The sequence below is a fragment of the Danio rerio genome, chromosome 14 (assembly GCF_052040795.2).
Source record: "Danio rerio strain M-AB ecotype USA chromosome 14, GRCz13ab, whole genome shotgun sequence".
NCBI classification, from domain to species: domain Eukaryota; kingdom Metazoa; phylum Chordata; class Actinopteri; order Cypriniformes; family Danionidae; genus Danio; species Danio rerio.
In genome coordinates, this window is record NC_141034.1 from 43,539,290 (window position 1) to 43,558,312 (window position 19,023).

Below are 19,023 nucleotides of genomic sequence, written 5' to 3' on the forward strand. Positions count from 1 at the left end.
GAACTGGTGAAATTATGTTCATATCGCGATATAGATCGCAGAAAAACAAAACATTGCAGTGTCTGTTTATTCGAACATTGTGCAGCCCTATACGTTGCACACACATATCGATTAACATCATTAGTGTTAAGGCTGAATATAAGGTTGTTCTTCAATATTTAAACTTGAAAGTATTGACCGAATGCAAATTTGTAACCCCCCATGCTCACACTTTAATGCAGGTGGGCAGATCTCTGAGATTGCAGTGCAGAGCATAGCGCAGTGGAAGAAAAATAAGGGCGCACTAATGTGGTTGGTCATCAAAGGGTTGTGGTAAACAGGGGAGCTTTTCTACAAATGATAGTCTACAGTCTTTGATAAAGGGAGTTAGGGGTCATGGCACTAAGCATATGATATACTCGCCTTAATGTGTGCACAAGGAGAGCTCTAGAGCCAGTGTTGCCCGTCCTTGCCATTGTGTGTGTGTGAGGATGCGCACAGCTGGACCCAAGGCCTGATAAAAATGCACAGCGGTAAATCCTTTCATGAGCTGGGTGACGGCGTGTTAAGACACGGGTGAGGGCTCTTAACGCGACTCTCGTGCTGTGAAACAGTGCTGGCAGGATGTGACATGCCAGTTCCTCCGGTTTGCATCATCATTCAGTCAGCCACAGCTATTCCTCCATTGCCATTAACATTCAGACAGAGAGAGAGAGGCGCCTGGTCCAGAGAAGGACTTCGGGATTGATGAGGTCGGACTGTTGCCCCTTGCAAATTCAATGAAGCTCTACTCTGGGAGCATTTGTTCAGCACACTCAGATGCCATTTTTTCAGTCTCTATCTGTCTTGGGGACGTTGAGTGTAATGTACTTTTGCCTTCTGTACTTTAGTTATTTACTAAATGTGGCCAGATGCACTTAAATATCAGTGGCGGCGTAATTATGACAGCCCTTTTCCTTTTCTTCCAGATTGAAGGAAAAATCGCCTCCGCTTGAACCTTTTTTTGGTCTTTCGTGTACGCCGCTGGACTCTCAAAAGTGCATTTGGCTTATTTTGATGTATGGCACTTTGACTAATAAGAGTTCCTCTGACTGTCCTTACAAACCTAAGCGGATTGCTTCTATTTTGAAAAATTCCTCAGAACCCCACCACAAAATAACCCAATTGACCAAGATCAAACATGAAAGATTATGCCTTTTTTTCTCTCCAGGAGACTTGGCCCCTCTCCACAACAATTTTAAGTGAGAGATGGGTCTACTGATTCCCATTTTCCCCATGCACCCCTTCTCTGTGCCCTTGAGAGATCAGACTCCTCGCATCCCATACACATCTGTATGCTCTTAGTTTTAATGCTCTGCATTGGTAGCTTCATTGTTCCCGTGGATGACTTCATGAAGTTTAATAGTTTCAAGTTCAACTACTAAGCAACTGGTCTCGAATTACAGCTGTAGAGGGGAAAAAGGCACTTATTTCTACCTTTGCATCAGTGGATCGGGCTGCTTCCGTAAAAGGATTCAATTAGGGCAATGCTGGCCTTTGATTTAATAATTCCAAGCTTTGAGGACATAATTAATTATGATGGGTAAATCATACTGGAGAGCGGGAACTGGATTAAGGAGCCAATTAAGATGCCACATCAACAGGGCTCACTGATTCATTAAAGGCCTTGTTTTTACGTGAGGGGAAAGGAAAGCGACAACGGCTTGATTTAACACTGTTGAAATGTTCATCTTTTTTAAAAGATGTCCTTAACTTGATTGCTATTTCAAAGGGTCTGCTCTTAGCTACATGATGCAAACTCAGTTTTTCAAAAGTCTTAAGTGTTACACTCAATGCAAAAAAAAATTGCTTGATGAAAAGTAGCACAAATAGCTTTAATATCAACAACCCTCACCTTTTCCTTCTTGAGTACTGTCTTTGTCTAGAAAGTTTTCCCTTTTTTGTGGGCACCCACACACTTATCACCTCTTCACATTTGAAAGCAACACACAATCTCTTTTCTCTTCACCAGAGGGCAGCATGGCTCCACAGAAACACAGTCAGGGTGGATGTCAGGAGAAAGACTCTTTGTTGAGCACACGACATCTCCTTGACTTGTCATGGAATTGATAAACATATATCAAGGCTTCATTACAGAATATAACCTTCATTTAGCTAGGACAGCATCCTCACTGTGGTCATAAATGTTAATGTAATTTTGCATTCCAAAAAGAAAAAGCTTGTTTATTCGCATGTGTTAAATTTGTTGCTTTTGAATACAATGTCATATGTATTTGTGTACAGGAGGACATGAACTTAAACGAAGAGCGCAAGGCCCCTCTTCGAGGGAAGGACCTGAGCACCAAACGAGAGATGGTAGTCCAGTACATTTCTGCCACAGCCAAATCTGTAAGTGCACCACAACACTAGAGCGGCTAGTCTTAGAAAGAAAGAAACAGACAGAGGAGAGAGTGGGGATGAACCACATGACGAGACACTACAGAATAATGAGCTTAACCTGATCTGCTTTCTGCCTCTCTTGCTAAAGCCCCAAATCTTTGATTGCCGCCTCCTTTAGCTCCTTTTTTATTATTTATTCTTATTTATTTATTTTAAATTTTTTCCCCCCATTTCACCTTTTTTTTTTCTTCCTCTGTGCTTATCAGGCTGCTTTTGTTGTATTGCACTCTCCAAAAGCTTCATATTGCCAGGGATCAAGTTTTCATTAGAATTTGGTACGCATCACTGTCTCTGCTCGGTAAGCTGAAACATGGCTCTTTCATCACCATAGATGAATAAAGTCTGGAACGCCACCGCCTCACAGGGTAATCCAAGGCTTTTGGGGGGCCAGTTCTCTTCATTCACTTTATGAAGTAGGTCCTGCCGAGGTTAGACTCCTTGTAAACATCCAGTTCATCTCATACAGCTCCTCCGGCCAGCCTTCGGCGTCCGTTTTCATTAGCTTTCCTCTCGGCTATGATAATTAACCAGCATTATTAATAATGATGATAATCAGAGATGATTGAATTCTGCAGCAGGCTCATTGTCGGCCCTGCGAGCTGGCATGCATTGTGAAATATGATTCACATATTAGTATTGTAGTCTCAAAGCGGGAAGCGGGGAGAGGGGGGCTCCTGTCTCCCTGCGCCCCTGTAGCCCCTCAGCACCACCAGAGGCACTCACCAGCAGCATGTCACTGTGGAGGCTGAACACCGCGCTCTGACAAGCAAGGAGGTGGTTGCAAACGTGTGCTCTGCATTCTAGGGAAGAGATGTGCTTTTATGTGATAAGAGATGTTTACCACAGGCACAACACACTTTTTCCCCTGTAATGCTCAAGTCTAGCACCCGGAGATCTCCTCCTCCTCCGTCTCCTATTTTAAACATTCAGCTCAAGCTACTAACCAAGCTGCATAGCCTATATCTGCATACTGCCAATTTTGATTGGAGTAGTGCAGATATTAAAGGGATAGTTCACCCCAAAATGACAATTCTTTCATCATTTACTCACGCTTTACTTGTTTCAAACCTTTTATGAGTATTTTTTCTTCTGTTGAACACAATATATATTTTTTTGAATTGTGAAAATTAGTTTTTCCTACTATGTAAGTCAATGGTTACAGGTTTTCAACTTTCTTCACAATATCTTATTTTGTGTTTGACGAAAGAAAGAAACTCATCAGGTTTGGAACCACTTCAGGATGTCTACATTTTCAAAAGATTTGTTTTTTTGGTGAACTATTTTTTAATGCCTTGCACAAATTGCTAGCGATTTTTATTATATTGTTGAGTGACAGTGTTTTAGGGATGCAATGATTAACCGATTTCACTATAAACCGTGCTTTAAATAGTCGCAGTTTATTAATCATGAAGGCTTCTCAACACCAGGTCTCTGGTGGCACAAAGCGGCATGACACTCACGCTTTCCAGGGCCACCTAGTTGAAAGTATGCCGTGAGTGCACAGCTAATCATGTGACAAGAACTAGACCAGTCAGCTTCATACTTTGTATGGACTATACACATTTTTACTCCAAAGAGAAAATATACAGCATAAAAAAATACAGCATATTGCTGATCAAAAGTGCCTTTCAGAGGTTCAGCAGCCTTTGACTACATTTGTTCTCTTTAAAAGGGATATGTAGCTTAGATTTACATTAGACAAATACCTTTTTTTTTGCATTTTTTCTTTTTGTTATTAAATTCATTTTTCGGTCACTTATTTTTTTGCGTAAAATTATTTCTTGTTTAAATGCCAAAAACCTTTTTCACTTATTTTAGGTCTAAAGAGAAATGGACTATTGTTTGTTTTTGTTATTATTATGTTGTGTCATATTTGGTATTTATTCATTCATTGGGATAAACCCCTTGAGATGTACCATCTAATTTTCAAGGGGGTCCCACAATTAATCACATAATAATAACACCTGATGACAAAACAAAACATAACTTACACAACATCCAAAAAACTTAACATATTTCTTGGTTACTGAGCAGCAATAAATAATACCTTAAAATATAAGAAGCTTTCATGTAACTTACCAAACTAGTGTTTTGAAATGGATGCATAGTAATCAGGATAACTGTAAAAAAAACATGAATATTTCGACCTCAGACTATAATTGTACAACCAAATCTGTAATCTTTCCATCCATGCAGTGTTCTAAACATTTAATGTCAACATAAAACAGAGTATGCATCTGTTTAAAGTAATTTGACATTTTTGAGTGGGACCTAAAAGTGCCAAAGGGTTACTTCTATTTATTTAATTTGTTTGCATAATAAAAATAGAAATATAATCTAATAGAAGTCTAATAGAAAAAAATTCCTAATCCAGTAAAACAGTGACAACCTTTTGCTGAAAGACATACTTTTTCTCTTTTTTTTTCCACCCCAGAAAATGTCACACTCATAAATTGTGCAGAAATAAACCTGGAACAGTTATTGAGAAAGCAAACAGGTCGATTTGGATTGCATGTTGACTTTAATAATGTTCTTAATTTTCACAGCTGTCGGAAGCATGAGATGATGGGATTTTTTTTTCTCTCTCACTTCACTAATTTGTAACCAAATCCTTCCAATACTGAGTTCCTCCCAGAAATCACTCTCAGACTCATCATGCAGTTCCTTTGTATGTTTTATAGCTACCAAGAGTGTTACAGACTAATACTTGCACACACATGCTGACACGCATCCAGAAAAAAAAGTGGCTCCTGTGCTGTCGGTCTTGGGCTGCACTGGGTCAGTGTCCTCTCTTTGCTTGGTGAGTGGGAGTAATTAAGTGGTGGTCTGGCGATAGAGGAGGCCCGTGGTCTCCGCTTGAGCCGCTGCAGGTGTAATTTAGCAGGGGTGAGCCAGGCCAAGAGCAGACAGCATGGAGACGGCCTCTGCACACCTCCGCATTAATAACCCAAACCCGTCTAAATAAAAGAAGGGAGAGCGGAGTCCATCCATCCCACTTAATCTGCTGCTATCTCCCCGAGTGTGCCGATCTGCCTACAGTAGATTGTGTTTCGGCACACAGCTTTACAGAGCAAATATTAGTGGGAAAACAAACCCATCCGATCCACTCCTGTCGCAGCCTGCCTGCCTGTCTGTGTGCGGCAGACTCCCACAGCTCCAGCCTGGCAGGAGGGCAGTGCAATGAAATAAAAGAAGGACGGAAGAATAGAGAAGTTTCGCACTGGCGATGTCTGTCCGCTTTGATAGCTTCGATATTACTGCTTGTCTGACAGAAACTTACAGCTCCCGTGGTTCACAGCTCATTTCATTATTTACCGCCAACACCTTTTTTTTCCCCTGACACATTTATGCATGCTTCTATTATGTTACATGGTCACACTTTTTTTTTGTTTGTTTGTTCACACTGAACGTTTCTGAACAGCTATTTGCCAAAGAAAACTAATGTATAATATAAATATTTAATACTAGAATTATCATTAAGTCCTTTGCATTGTTGGTTTTTTTTATTTGGAGACACAAGCACATTCTTTCCTAAGGCAGCCACTTGAGTCTTTCAGCATGCACTTGCTACACTTTCCAGGGGGTCTCAGTAGGAGGCTTTCAAATGAAGGCGCCACTAACTATAATGTGTTAAAAGGGGATGGTCCTTTTGCATATATATAGCTTTACGTTTCGCACAGAAATGGACAGTCGTGGTTTTATGATTATAAAGGAAAGCATTTAAAAATATATATTTTCTTTTCACACAGTGCAATTTGACATTAAAATATGTTTATATGTTCAGCAAAAATATTAACTTTTTTTTCCGGTGATGTTTAATTGGTAAATATAATCTTAAGATGTTAAGAATTATGTATATATACAATTTTTAATAGGACGAATTGGCTAAAATAATTGTTGTGTTGAATACAGAAATATTAGGACTTTGGCATTAATAATCTGGGGAAACAATGGAGCTATAATATAGCATCTTGCACTTTACTGTAAGCAAAGCAATACGTTGCTTATTCATTTATTTTCAGAAAGAAAATCGAATTTTACAAAAACTTGAAGAATACATCACTAGGAGTGCAATGGATCACAGGATTCATGGTTCAGATCATACTGTTTTTTTTTTTATTAATTAGACCTGTTGCACTACATGTGTAATTAGAAGTGCATATTTCATTGTCATCTATGATAAACGATTCACAGAGGACAAATCAAGGCAAAGGCAGTTTCTGCTTGACTAGTGTATTCATCATTGAACTCCACTGTGTTATAAATGTGATTTTATGTTTTTATTACAATAAGTTATCATTTTAAATGTTATACTGCATTAGTCAACATGATTTAAAGTAATGTTTTATATTTACTTTTAAGTTTTATGAAATTACCCATGGCAACTTTAATTTAATATGTAGCTTGGTATATTCACCACGGCTCTCAATAATATTTAGCTTTTGGCCCTTTATACAAAAAAGTTTGGGCACCCCTGGTTTAAACTAAACTCACACTTATTGTTTAAAATTTTAGACGTAAACGAATAAATCAAAAATGATAATTTTAGGATCAATACAATATCACCTAAAAATAATTTTACAGTATTCACCTATATTATTTTGTCTGTTTTAACCCCCTAGTAAATATTTGTTAAGATTTTTTAGCCTCCCATTCAGCATATTTGAAGCTTGCACAACCTTTTCTTTTTTGTGATTTAACTGTTTTTAAAAATAAAATCTTAATTTCTACAATATTTTAACCCTAAATAGTAAATGGTATAGTAAATGCATGGAATTAATTTGGACATAATAAGCATGGACTTAAAACACAGCTTTTTCTTTCATAGAGCCATTTTAAAAATCATTTGTCATAATTTTGCTTAATATAAAAAAAGGCTAAACATTTTTTGATGCATGTAGCTGAGATTACAGAACATATAGCCACAGCTGTCAGCCGCCTACAGTGAAAACCAATGTCAACTCTACACTTTACAAACGTCCTTGACCATCACATTTAAAAAAAAAAAAAAAAAAAAAAAGCTTTCTCTCTTTCAGTCTTTCACAGGTGTGTCTTTGTCCTCATGAGTGCCAAAGCATGTCTACAACTAACACCATCATTCATCTCAAACTCCACCGTTGTCTTGAAATGCTCTGACTTTGCTTTCCTCTTTCGCTTTTTTAATGAAATGGCTCATGAAAGGAATAGAATGTGTCTAGGCAGGGTCTTTGAGGGGAAAGGAAACAATGTCTTGCCAATGATGTTCATGTGAACATTGTCAATACTGTGGTATTGCACAGACACAGAAACTCAATTACAGGATAAGTCGTTGTAATCATTTATGACAGTTCCTGAGAGATGATCTGATCCTGTCTCGGATGCAGGAGCTAATAAATAAATAAATGAATAAATTTGTATCATTTGATGGTCATGAGATGTGCAGGGACGAGGATATAAATATCCATCTCCTGATGAGATGACATTTCTTCTGAAGTTTGTTTACAGGAGCTACTTCATAATAGAGCTGCTAATAATTAGCATATTACATGACTGCCTGATTCGGCATTACAACAATTACCATCATCCGTTTTTTTTTTCCAACTCTTCATGCTCCTTAGGATTTGACAGCATTAATACCACAGTAAAGTGACAATGAGGTGTTGTTTGGTGAAATTTGTGTAAATTGATGTTAGCAGCAGCTTTTCCCCTCAGGCTCCTCCCTGACAGTTCTTCATGTGGTTTCAAGATAATGTCTGTTCTTTTGATCAGGCTGCAATAAAAATACAACCTTCATCAAACACGGCACAGTGCTAACAATATTTGGCAGCTATCCAGCACGTCTGGTGATAGCAGAAGCAGGTGACTTTTTGTTTTGGGTCAAAATCCAGTCCCTTAACTATTCATCTCAGCGTATTTGGCAGGAATGCGCAAAGTTGGACTGAAAAGTAGAGCTCTGTTGATCAAGAGGTTATGCTGTTAAAATTGCCTTTATTATAGTCATAAACCCTCACTTAAAAATGGGATCGTGGGAGTTTGTTAAAAACAAAGGACGGCTTTGTTAAAAAGAAAAAGATCGGATTTAGAAACTACCGCCCTCGGCTTTGTATCTCTGATAAAGTGAGAAGAGTGATAAATCTAGCTCAGAATTCTGCTCTCAAGTAAAAGTTCTCCTAGATATTCAGCCTAGTGATTGCCATTATGGCTTGGCCAAGAAAAAAAACGTGCTGACTTCATCGAGCTTTGAGCTTTGATGTGTAATTTGACAGCGGATAGAAACTACCAGTGACATTTGATTGATTTTTGGCCTATAGAGGCATTTTATAGGCCATCTGCTCATGAATAAAATACCACATTGGGGTTAATTTACTAAAAATCTAGTAGATTCTTGGAAATTTTCACTGAGTGCCGATCCCCTCTGGAATTTTGCATTGCCTGTCAAAAAATCTCTTTAATATTGAAACCGCTTGTCATGAAGCAAAGATTTGCGGCTGGGAAACAATAGATTGAGGCTGCATGTTGTTTCATATTCTTTAAAGCATGACATTTTCCATCAATCATTTCACCAGACATCTCTTTATTTCTCGGCAGTCATCATATAAAGCCAACGAGCGACCAGAGAGCTGCTTTTAAAAACTCAATCGGCGATCAATTCATTGTGATCCTCTAATTCTAAGCAGTCATCAGAACGGCAGACATTGTCTTTAGTGTCCGTCTAAACCCTCTCTCTCTCCCCACCCTGTTAAGTTTTGTGTAACTCTCACCTGAGTAGGCAGTGCAGCAGAGAGGGCCAGTGTGCCAGTGATTTAAGTTTAAGCTCTAATACTACTGCAGGATAGTCCCGGAGAGATCCTGGCCTACTAATGATTGTGCTGTTTGTGTCTTTTTGCACATTAACTTCCCTCCGCTGACCGCTGCATGCAGATAACTGGGAGCAAAGTTGCGGTAAGTAGCACAATTATTTATTCGCTTTTTGTATGGTTGCCTTGCAATATCTCTGTGTCTTTGCGTTTCTTTCTCTTCCCTCTTTTTAAAATATCTACAGAAGTAATTTCTCTGGCTTTCAATTTCAATTTGGTTTCCAGCATTAGTGTAGTTTATTGGCTATAATTTGAAATCGTTCTGCTTTTTCCCTCCCTTCTCCCAATCCCTGCATGTAAATTGCACATTTGGAAAATATGAGTGATTTCTCAATTGTTCTCTCGGAGAACAAACTAGGACCGTTTTTTTGTGTTAGTTTAAGCAGTTCTTCTTTGAAATGGATCACTGCCTAACACATATTAGCATTTAAATATTGTAACACCAAGGATGAGCAATAGTTTTTAGGCAAATAATCATAATCTGTGATCTAATCTGTTTATTCTAATGTTCTGTATCTAAATGGGTTTCATTGTGTTCATTCTTCCCCCCAGACAGCGTACTGAGAATGTATCACTTAATTAGATTTTCCCACACACACACGTTCTGAGTTGATTGAACAGCGGAAAATATATTAAGTGCGTCCCCCCCATCCTATAAATACGCTCCATTTTGTGGTGGGACGTTCTGCACAAGCCATTTGCAAAGCCATGTCTTTGTCCCAGTCACATTACAGCATGTCACTATTGTTTCTGAAATGTTCATAGCTGCTCATGTTGTTATTGTCACTTACTTTTGCCCCTCGCCCCCCACTTTCTCAAAAATGACGGTAATAATCTTTATAAATATATACTGTCGAGAAGATGGCAATGTTTCCTCATTTCACAGCTCGGTAATGCGGTAATTGCCGACTGGCTTCTACTATTCCTCGCGTAGTGCGGCCCCATAGCCCATATGAGGCTGCTTGTTATTTGTTTTATTTTATTTATTTAGAGGGGCTCCGTTATTGCCTCCGCAAGTGTCACTTGTCATTTAAAATGCAGTTTTATTGTGTTGCCGGAGCTATGAGAGAAGCCCGTAGATGTACGTGAGGAAGCTTGAAGATAAAGAAGCACAGGTAAATGTTGTTATTTACAATACAGCAATAAGCTGCTGCTGCAACAGACCCATTTATTTTTGGAGCGAGATGGCCCACTCAATCAATGCTCTCACGCTGGTTGGCGTAGAATTTCGTGCCGAGCGATTTTTTTTCTATAACCTGTCAGCAATAAAATGTGCTTGATTTGAAGCGTGTGGAAGTACGTTTTGAATGTTGCATTGCATCTCCAACCAGAGTTTGAAAGTTACTCTCTGGGAGCGTCTCTATCGAAGAACTGTCTGACGGTGTGCACCATGAGCAAGTCCTCTCGTTTAGAAGTTTCTCACAGTTCAGAGGTTGCTGTACTTCCTGCCTTTTCGTCTGGCTTCTGTGTGCACTTCCTGCAGAGGGGAGAGTATGAGGGCTGGTGGGGAGCCTGTCAGCTCTTTCATTCTCCTTGTTTCTGTTTCTCTCTTTCCCAATATCCCACCTTTATTGGGTTTTATTGTGGAAACTACGTTCCGCGTGGCCCTCTCGCTGAGCAGATTGCTATTTCCACGCTGTCAATGTGGTTTGGAGGCAGACCAACCTGCTTGAGCCACATCTCCCTCAGGGATGAAATCTCTCCGGCGCACCGTCTCGCCGGGCTCAAATTCGCCGGTCAGCGTGTCCACATACTGCTGAGTCACATGCACTTCGGTGGTTTATATCAGCGCAGATGATGGTGACCCAAGGGGGCGTACAGCGCACTTGCTGCCTCTCCATGGTGTTTGATTGATCAGAGATGTTGGTGTCTTGATTGTCGGGCTAAGAATGATAGATCGTGTGTTGAAATGCCCACGTTTTTGATGAACCCCTCTGCGACAGAATGGAAGACCTCGACTCCCCGTTGCTTCAATAAAACACGAAAACCCAATCGCTGCTTGGCCCTGATGTCTGTTCCACCATTACCTGTTAAGGTCACATGACTTGACCTGCGAAGCCTCTCTAGACCTCAGGAGGAGATCAATAATCACACAGTCAGCACAGCAGTTAGGAAAGACTGCCTGTTTCCACAGAAACATGGCAGCACATACTGAGTTGAGGAAGAGAGGAACCACTGAGACCTCGGGGACTGGAGTCTGCTAGGGCTGTTAGAGTTCAGCTGCTCTCCGAGAATGCCTTGCATTGTCGGCGTGAGAATAATGGACAAAGCGTGTATTTTAGAAATCATTTGGCTGCTTTTCACATGGGACATAGACTTGGCCCTTTCTTGGGTGAAATGGCATGGATCTTTTCATCATGTTAAAGTGTGTTGTACTTAAATACTCTCTTTGGAACCAAAGGGGCTTGAAAAGCATATGTGAAAAAGAGCAAAACCCTGGTGAAGGAAAGATGACATTTTGCTATTGCTTTTATTTCACGAATGTTCTTTTTATAACTTAACAATGGTTTGGTCATTTAGTATCCAGTATTCCCATACAGTCTGATATGATGCTTATTTGAAATCAAGTCATGCTGGAAAGGTTTATTTGTATGTTCAAAGCATATGATCACCATCGCATAGTTGTAATAATGTACATGACAAACTTGGAACTTCATTTTTAAAAAATTCAGTTCAGTGTAATGGAAATGATACTGTTGAAGCATGATCGACTGAAGAGAAGCTCCACCAGCCCCAACCAAGCAAGCCAGAGGCGACAGTGGCCATAAACAAAAAATTGTCAAGCAAAGAAAATTGTAGGAGAAACCCGATGCTGGGGTGTCTCGTTCTTCTGTGGCCAGACCTTTTCCTTAGAGCTGCAGTCTGGCCCAAGCAACCAAATTTTAGAGCTGTTAGTTTTTGGTGCTAAAATATGACGGATGCAATATGTGTAAAATAAAAATTACAATAAAACAAGCCAAGTCACATGTATATAATTTGAAATTATTGCACAAAGTGAGCGACGTGGTGGCACAGTAGGTAGCACTCTTGCTTCAGAAAGAAGGTCGCTGGTTCGAGTCTCGGCTGGGTCAGTTGGCATTTCTCTGGAGCTGCATCTTCTCCCTGCGTTTGCGTGAGTTTCCTCTGGGTGCTCCAGTTTCCCCTACAAGTCCAAAGACATGCGGTACAGGTGAATAGGGTAAACTAAATTGTCCGTAGTTTGTGAATAATAATATATGGGTGTTTCCCAGTGATGGGTTGCAGCTGGAAGGGCATCCACTGTGTAAAACATGCTGGATAAGTTGGCGGTTGATTCCGCTGTGGTAACCCCTGATTAATAAAGGGACTAAGCCGAAAGGAAAATGAATGAATGAATGCACAAAGTGATGGATGTTCTTTATTATGTACATTCTTTATTATTTTGCAGAAGTAGTTTTAAATAATAAAAAAGCCATTATGCCATCTCAAACCCACCTGTTTCACTTGAGCCTGGCTAATTTAGCAGTTAAGCTTGGAGTCCATATAAAGAATCGCATTTATCCCCTGTGAAGTTGTTTTTCCATCACAGTGTGTGTTAATGGTTTACATTAGTGCCCTTAAAATGGTCTTGTTTGGTGTGAGAATACAATTTGGCTACTAATTATGTCTTAATTTGTGTTTCTTTCTATTATTTTTCCTGTGCATTGCATTATGGGTAATGTTAAGGGTCCTATACTGGCTCTATGAGAGTTTTGTTGTCGAATTTTTTGAAGGCAGAACTGTTCTCCTATCACCTCCCCTCCCTCGCTTTTTTTTTTTTGTCTCCCTTTCGCTTCCGAATTCCCTGGCAAATGAATAACCTTGGCATTTGTGTGTAGGCTCTACTTGTTTCATCAGTAGACTTTATATCCTGCATACTCCTGTTCCAAGGCTCATCTCTACCATAGCCATGCAGGCTTATTGTAAGTGCCTGTTTAAAGGCTTTTCTGCAGTAAGGGTGCACTGCGTCCTTCTTCGCTCGCTCCGTTCCTCATTGGCACTGGCCAGCATTTGTGGAGAGGGCTCTTTTTTTTCACTGTGCTAAGTTTGAATGAAATCAAGGACAACACATAAGCACTTACTACATCTCAAAATGAAAAGGTTCTGTTTCATATTAGTAATTAATGATGATTGTGTACTGGATGCTGAACTGATTTGAAAGGGTACACGTCCTTGATGCTTTAAAACATTTCCTATGGAAAAAAATAAAATAAATCCAATAAGCTGCTCATCGATTTTGTGGTTTTCAATTAGGATGATGGAACAGTGCTGAAAGAATACGGTTTATGATTTTGTCTCTCAGTTTGTTTATTTTATTTATTTTTACAGTTTTTATTATAAGAGCAAGGACACTGGCGATGTTTGTGATTTTAATAGTAGGCTTTATTAATCATTTATAATTGTTAATAAATATAATTCTCTGCAGGGATTTTTATTTAATTCTATTTATTCTATTTTATAGTGTAGCTGCTTTTATTATATTTTCTGTTTATTTTTTAGTAATTTGTTTTGTACATTGCTCAATTTATTTTAGGGCATATTTTTTATTTTACATTTCAATATATATATATATATATATATATATATATATATATATATATATATATATATATATATATATATATTATTATTTTTTTTTTTTTACTTAAATTTGTATTATTTCCATGCCATATTTTAAATTGTGTTGAAGTGTTTCACATAGGTAAGTGGGTTTGACAAACCACTCGTAGAATCTCTCTCTCACTCTCTCTCTCTCTCTCTCTCTCTCTCTGTCTCTCTCTCTTCTCTATTAAAAAAAAGCCTCTTAATTTAGCACTAAATTACTCTTACTTTAGCACCAACTGATAGTGTTTTCAAAAGCACCAACCGACAGTGTTTTCAAAAGCAATTTAGAAAAACACCTTATGGTGCCTCAAAAAAAAAAAAGGAACAGGAAAGGAAAAGGATTATAGTTTTGTAAAGATAAAACAAATCCAAACAAACCTCTGAATCAATAGTGTAGTTGTTAAGTTCAATTCCAGGCTCGAGGTCCTTTGCCGACCCTTCCCCTCTCTCTGCCCCCCGAAGAAATAAGGTTTTTTAAAAAGTACCTTTGAGCATGTATTTTGCTCTCTCCATAAATGTATATGGGGGTATGTTTTTTTGAATGAGCCTGAGTTGAGCGCTTGTGTGTATTGGCACTTGTTGAATCACTGAATGTCTCCTTAATTGTAAGTTGCTTTGGACAAACTAAATGTAAAATGTTTGCTGTTACAGGTTTAATTTTTTTCATCTTATTACTCAAAAGCAGATTTTAATAGTTACAAAACTGCTATAGCAGAAAGTACTGCTTACTGTGAGTTTTAGTGTTGATCACAATGTTGAAAGAAGTTTCTTAGGTCTAACTTTTTTTAGCCAATGTTTAATGGGTGTTGGCTTTCATTGTGCTATGCAGTTGCTAATACTCCAAATGATTAAGTAGTAAGGCAATTAATACGGCAGTTCTGATGGTAAGCCTTTTTCTGGTCTGTAGATATAGCTTGTGTCCTTTCTGTGCACGTCTGTGAAATCTTTCTTTTTTATTTCACCCGTTTTATCATCCTCCAGGTGAAAATTGTAAGTCTGATTTCTTAGAAAAGTAATGGCACACCTCCTCTCCCCAACGAGCTATTCGGTTTTGAGGTATCATTCATGCCTGTTGCACTAATGGTTAGGGACGAGTCATGAAGTTTAATATTTAGCTATAAAAAAGTGTTTCGTTGATGTAGATAACACAATTATTAATGTGTTTATAGGAATTAATTTGCAATTAGCCATCAGAATTATGTTCTGCAGTAATTGACATGTCACAGATGTTGTCGATAAGAGCTTAACTTGTATTTAACCTGGAAAATATCCCTCTAATAGAAGTTAATCCGACTATAGCAGAAATACTAGTAGTTCACTTATGTCTTTGAGCCATGTTATGATGCAAAACCATTTCACGCGCTTTTGTTACTGCGCCTTCGTCACTGAAGATGATAATGCTCTCTGTTGCTCTATCCCAGGGATCAACTCTGAGAGCCAGTGAATTTCAGATTTGTTTGCATCTTCAAGCTCCGACATATTAAAGTTTCTCCGGGTTGAGTTCGGATTGACACTAGCGCAATATTCATTGCGACACCTAACCTCATCTCCTGTGGGGTCTCGACTGATGCTTCAATGCTTGCTTGGCGCAACCACTACCTCGCATGCAATTTTAATGCCATTTATTCAAGTGCTAATATCGAAATGTCAAGTACGATACGATTGATTTACCTTTTCATAAAATTTCCAATGCTTTCTGGGACTGGAATTATTTGTATTTCACAGACCCTGTCTGGGTTTGTTGATTTCATATGGGAAACGGCATGACTTAAAGGTAGCGTTTATTTTATCACACCTGAATGTAAAGCAGGCTAACCTTCCGTTTATGGTAGCTGACACTAATAAATGCTGTTTCCTACATCAGTTAGACAGTTTGACAAGCTCTCTCTTCGTACAATGCACACAAGCTCTCAAAAGTCTTTTGTAAGTCATGGCAGAGAGTGCGTACACACCAGAAGGACGAATGTCTTGTCATATAGGACACGCAGGATAGAAAGTGTGTAAAGAATTGCGACCTGATAGACTGGCGGCGTATGTCAATACCAGTTCCCACCGGTGACAGAAAAGGTCTTTTTGCCGGCTGACTGACTGCTGCATTATGCCACGTGGCCTTCCATTCAATGGGAAACAAACAATCAGCGCTCCTGCCTTCAAAAGAGGAGAGCGGGATCTCATTATGATGAAGAGAAGATGAAAGGGAGCCAAGAGTGGACATGGTGTTCTCGTATTAAAGGGAAATAAGATGGGCTCTGTTTGTGTGTAGGTGCGTGCATGCGATGCGCATTCTCGTGATTGCACACCACTTCTGTATGATAGGAGCCCATTCGCTGTTCGTCTTTGTGACTCTAGTGCAATATATTCCCAAGTCCTTCTTCGATTGTCTCTCTTTTTTTTTCGTTCCGGCGGTCAATCAGATCACCCTCCATCCACCTAGATGTTATTAGTCCCCTTCATCCTGCTCTCAGCTCTAGTGCAATATGGTATCACATGTTCCTGCGTCGTTTTGAGGTCAGAAGATCTGGTAATGGCTTGTCCCGTCAGTCTCCTTGACCACCTTTCAACGCCGTTTCCACACGTTTTTGCCCTTTTCCAGCCTTAAATGTGATATATTTTTAGCACATGGCATATTTTTACCACCGCATTACTGAAGACATCAGCGTCATCACTTCAGCTATACGAGTCCTGCTTTTCTTTTTTTAGCTTAATGAAAGTAGGAGCTTTGCGGTCTGTTTTTTTTCCCCCTCAAAGTTATCTCATTAACTTCGGGCATTTAGGTCTGGCACTTGCTCTATGGTTTCTGGACAGCTCTTTTCCTACAATTAGGGTGGTCGGCTAGATAATTTCACTTGAACCATAAAGCCATGAACACAGTATGGTCACATTTAATGGCACACGCAGACAGCTTGGGAACTGGTGCTCGGGGAACAGTGTTTTGACTGCTTCGTTTTAATTCGCTGCGTTTATTTCAGCCCTGATCTAATGAAAAGCTATCTCATTAGCATTTTGGGTTAGAGTCGAAGAGATTTGGAACTAGTGCCATTTTACCTGGTTGACTCTATCAGTACGGTTTTCCTTTGCTTAAAAAAACCCCGTCGTCTCCTTTCGAGACTCCCTGCGGCCCCCGTCGGCAAATCACAGCACTAATAAGGTGTGGCGCTTGTCTCATGGCTGCACATTTTATGGTCGTCATCCTTGGACTCTCAGCAGTGAGCCGTCATTAACTGCTCATCAAACACACTTTAAGCACTTCCCCAAATGGCCAAACCTAACGATTTGTGGTTTGATCAAGGATGGGTCACAAACCGTTTAGTCTGCCATGCACTTTTTTTTCCCTCAAGCGGGCTCTGGAGAAATAGACCCTTCAAAATGGCAGCGTTTTACTTTTATTTGTTCTTGATTGTGTTCCCAGAACGTCAACTTCTGCTGCTTGTATCCTCTTGCTTTGTTCAGTTTATTTATAGCAGCTTTGCTCATTTTCGGGTTATGTCCTTTTGTGTGTGTGTTAGAGAGTGTTTATAAATCCATGTGATTAACTGTCCATTGCATGAGAGACTAGAAGTTGGAGGAGACTTTGAGATGCTGCAGAGAAATTCCCAACAGCCACTAGATGGCAGTAAGTGTCTTTAAATCAAAGTTCTACAGTGTTTTTTTTTTTGTATGTGAGATGGAGGGAAAAAAAAGAGACATTGTTGCCATGGAATTGACCTAATGGGTTTCTCTCAGACCTGCACAGCACTGTTTTTTTGCTACAATGCCATTTGTTAGAGGTTTGATCTTTAAAGAGTGGAAGTAACTGCGAAACCTACCAACAGTATTCAGATGGAGCTTTAGCTATAGATCGATTACTTTTTTTGGTCTCGAATACACTTTCAAGAAAAACTATTTTTGTGCGTTGTAATTTCCCCAGCTGATGGGATGTTGACAGACTCCTCTTTTCTAACTCCTGGTATTGAAGATGGGCGTTTGGTGGCTTGAACTGCCTCACCCCTCATTGACATCCTGCTTATGCAATCACATCTGAATAATTTATACTGGCGCCCCTGGTCTCATCATGTCATAAAACATGCTGCTGACAACACACTGTCAAGATAATTCCGTTGAACTGAATTTTATTGAACTAACACTTTTCATGCAAAGTCTAACTGGACTGTTCGCAGCTCTCTTGTTTCTTGTCTATACCTGTAAACATCCATCTATCCTTCCTTCCTTCCTTAAAACTGTACAATAATTTTAAAATTTAGCCATACATTTAAGCTTTCTTTGTTTCTGTTGCTCTGCCAAGTGCTTCTGAATGGGACAGAAATATAGTCTTAATACTAATACACATTTTGCAACATGTTTCTAGATGGACCACTTAGGGTCAGATACAACAGAAATAAAAATTTGCAACACTGTTTGTTAGGTCGGGCAGCACAGTGGTTCAGTGGTTCGCACTGTCGCCTCACAGCAAGAAGGTCACTGGTTCGAGTCTCGACTGGGTCAGTTATCATTTCTGTGTGGAGTTTGCATGTTCTCCTCATGTTAGTGTGTGGGTTTCCTCTTGGTGTTTCGGTTTCTCTCACAGTCCAAAGACATGCATTTTAAGTGAACTACTTTACTTTTGCTTACTTCCAGGGCCGTTTATATCGAAGTAGATATTTAGCTGCACCATGTTGGTGTTTCATAACATCTAATTTTATGAGGTGGGTGATTAGCCCAAAGCCCAACCCACAATCTGGAAGGTAAGTGAATTTGATAAACAAAATTAGCTGTAGTGTGTGTGTAAATGAGTGAGTGTACGGGTGTTTCCCAGTACCGAGTTGCGGCTGGAAGGGCATCCACAAAAAATATTCTGGAATAGTTTGCGGTTCATTCCACTGTGTCGATTGCTGACAAATAAGCAACAAAGCCGAAGGACAGTGAATGAATGAATATTTATTAGGTTAGTCTGCAGCACTGCGTGTACTGAAAAACCTACAAAACAGAACAAAACAATAAAACACTAATGGTTGGTTATAAGGATGACCATCCATTCAGCTGTTACCATTCTAACTGATGCCCTTAGGAGACCAATTAATAATGAGCTGCTTCTGTAATTTTTTTACTCCTTGTTTATGCTTTGAACTCTAATCAAAAGTATCATTGCATGATTACACAGTGTCTGTTTACTTCTGGAAGACTTCAGGTA

General features: G+C 39.4%; 1 protein-coding gene across 50 annotated transcripts in view; it reads left to right on the top strand.

Annotated features, from left to right (window-relative positions):
* diaph2 (diaphanous-related formin 2) overlaps nucleotides 1-19,023 on the top strand; it is a 716,224-nt gene that overhangs the window by 35,662 nt on the left and 661,539 nt on the right. For 29 of the 50 annotated variants that reach the window (XR_015507851.1, XM_087281958.1, XM_087281970.1 and 26 more), the window contains 2 exons: nucleotides 2,263-2,367; nucleotides 9,319-9,339. Coding sequence is in view for 48 of the 50 variants with exons in the window: in XM_087281958.1 (XP_087138084.1) it covers nucleotides 2,263-2,367; nucleotides 9,319-9,339 (126 nt within the window). In the remaining 2 variants the exon portion in view is untranslated. The remainder of the gene's footprint in view (nucleotides 1-2,262; nucleotides 2,368-9,318; nucleotides 9,340-19,023) is intronic. The other 21 variants (XR_015507852.1, XM_087281960.1, XM_087281968.1 and 18 more) reach the window with 1 other exon arrangement.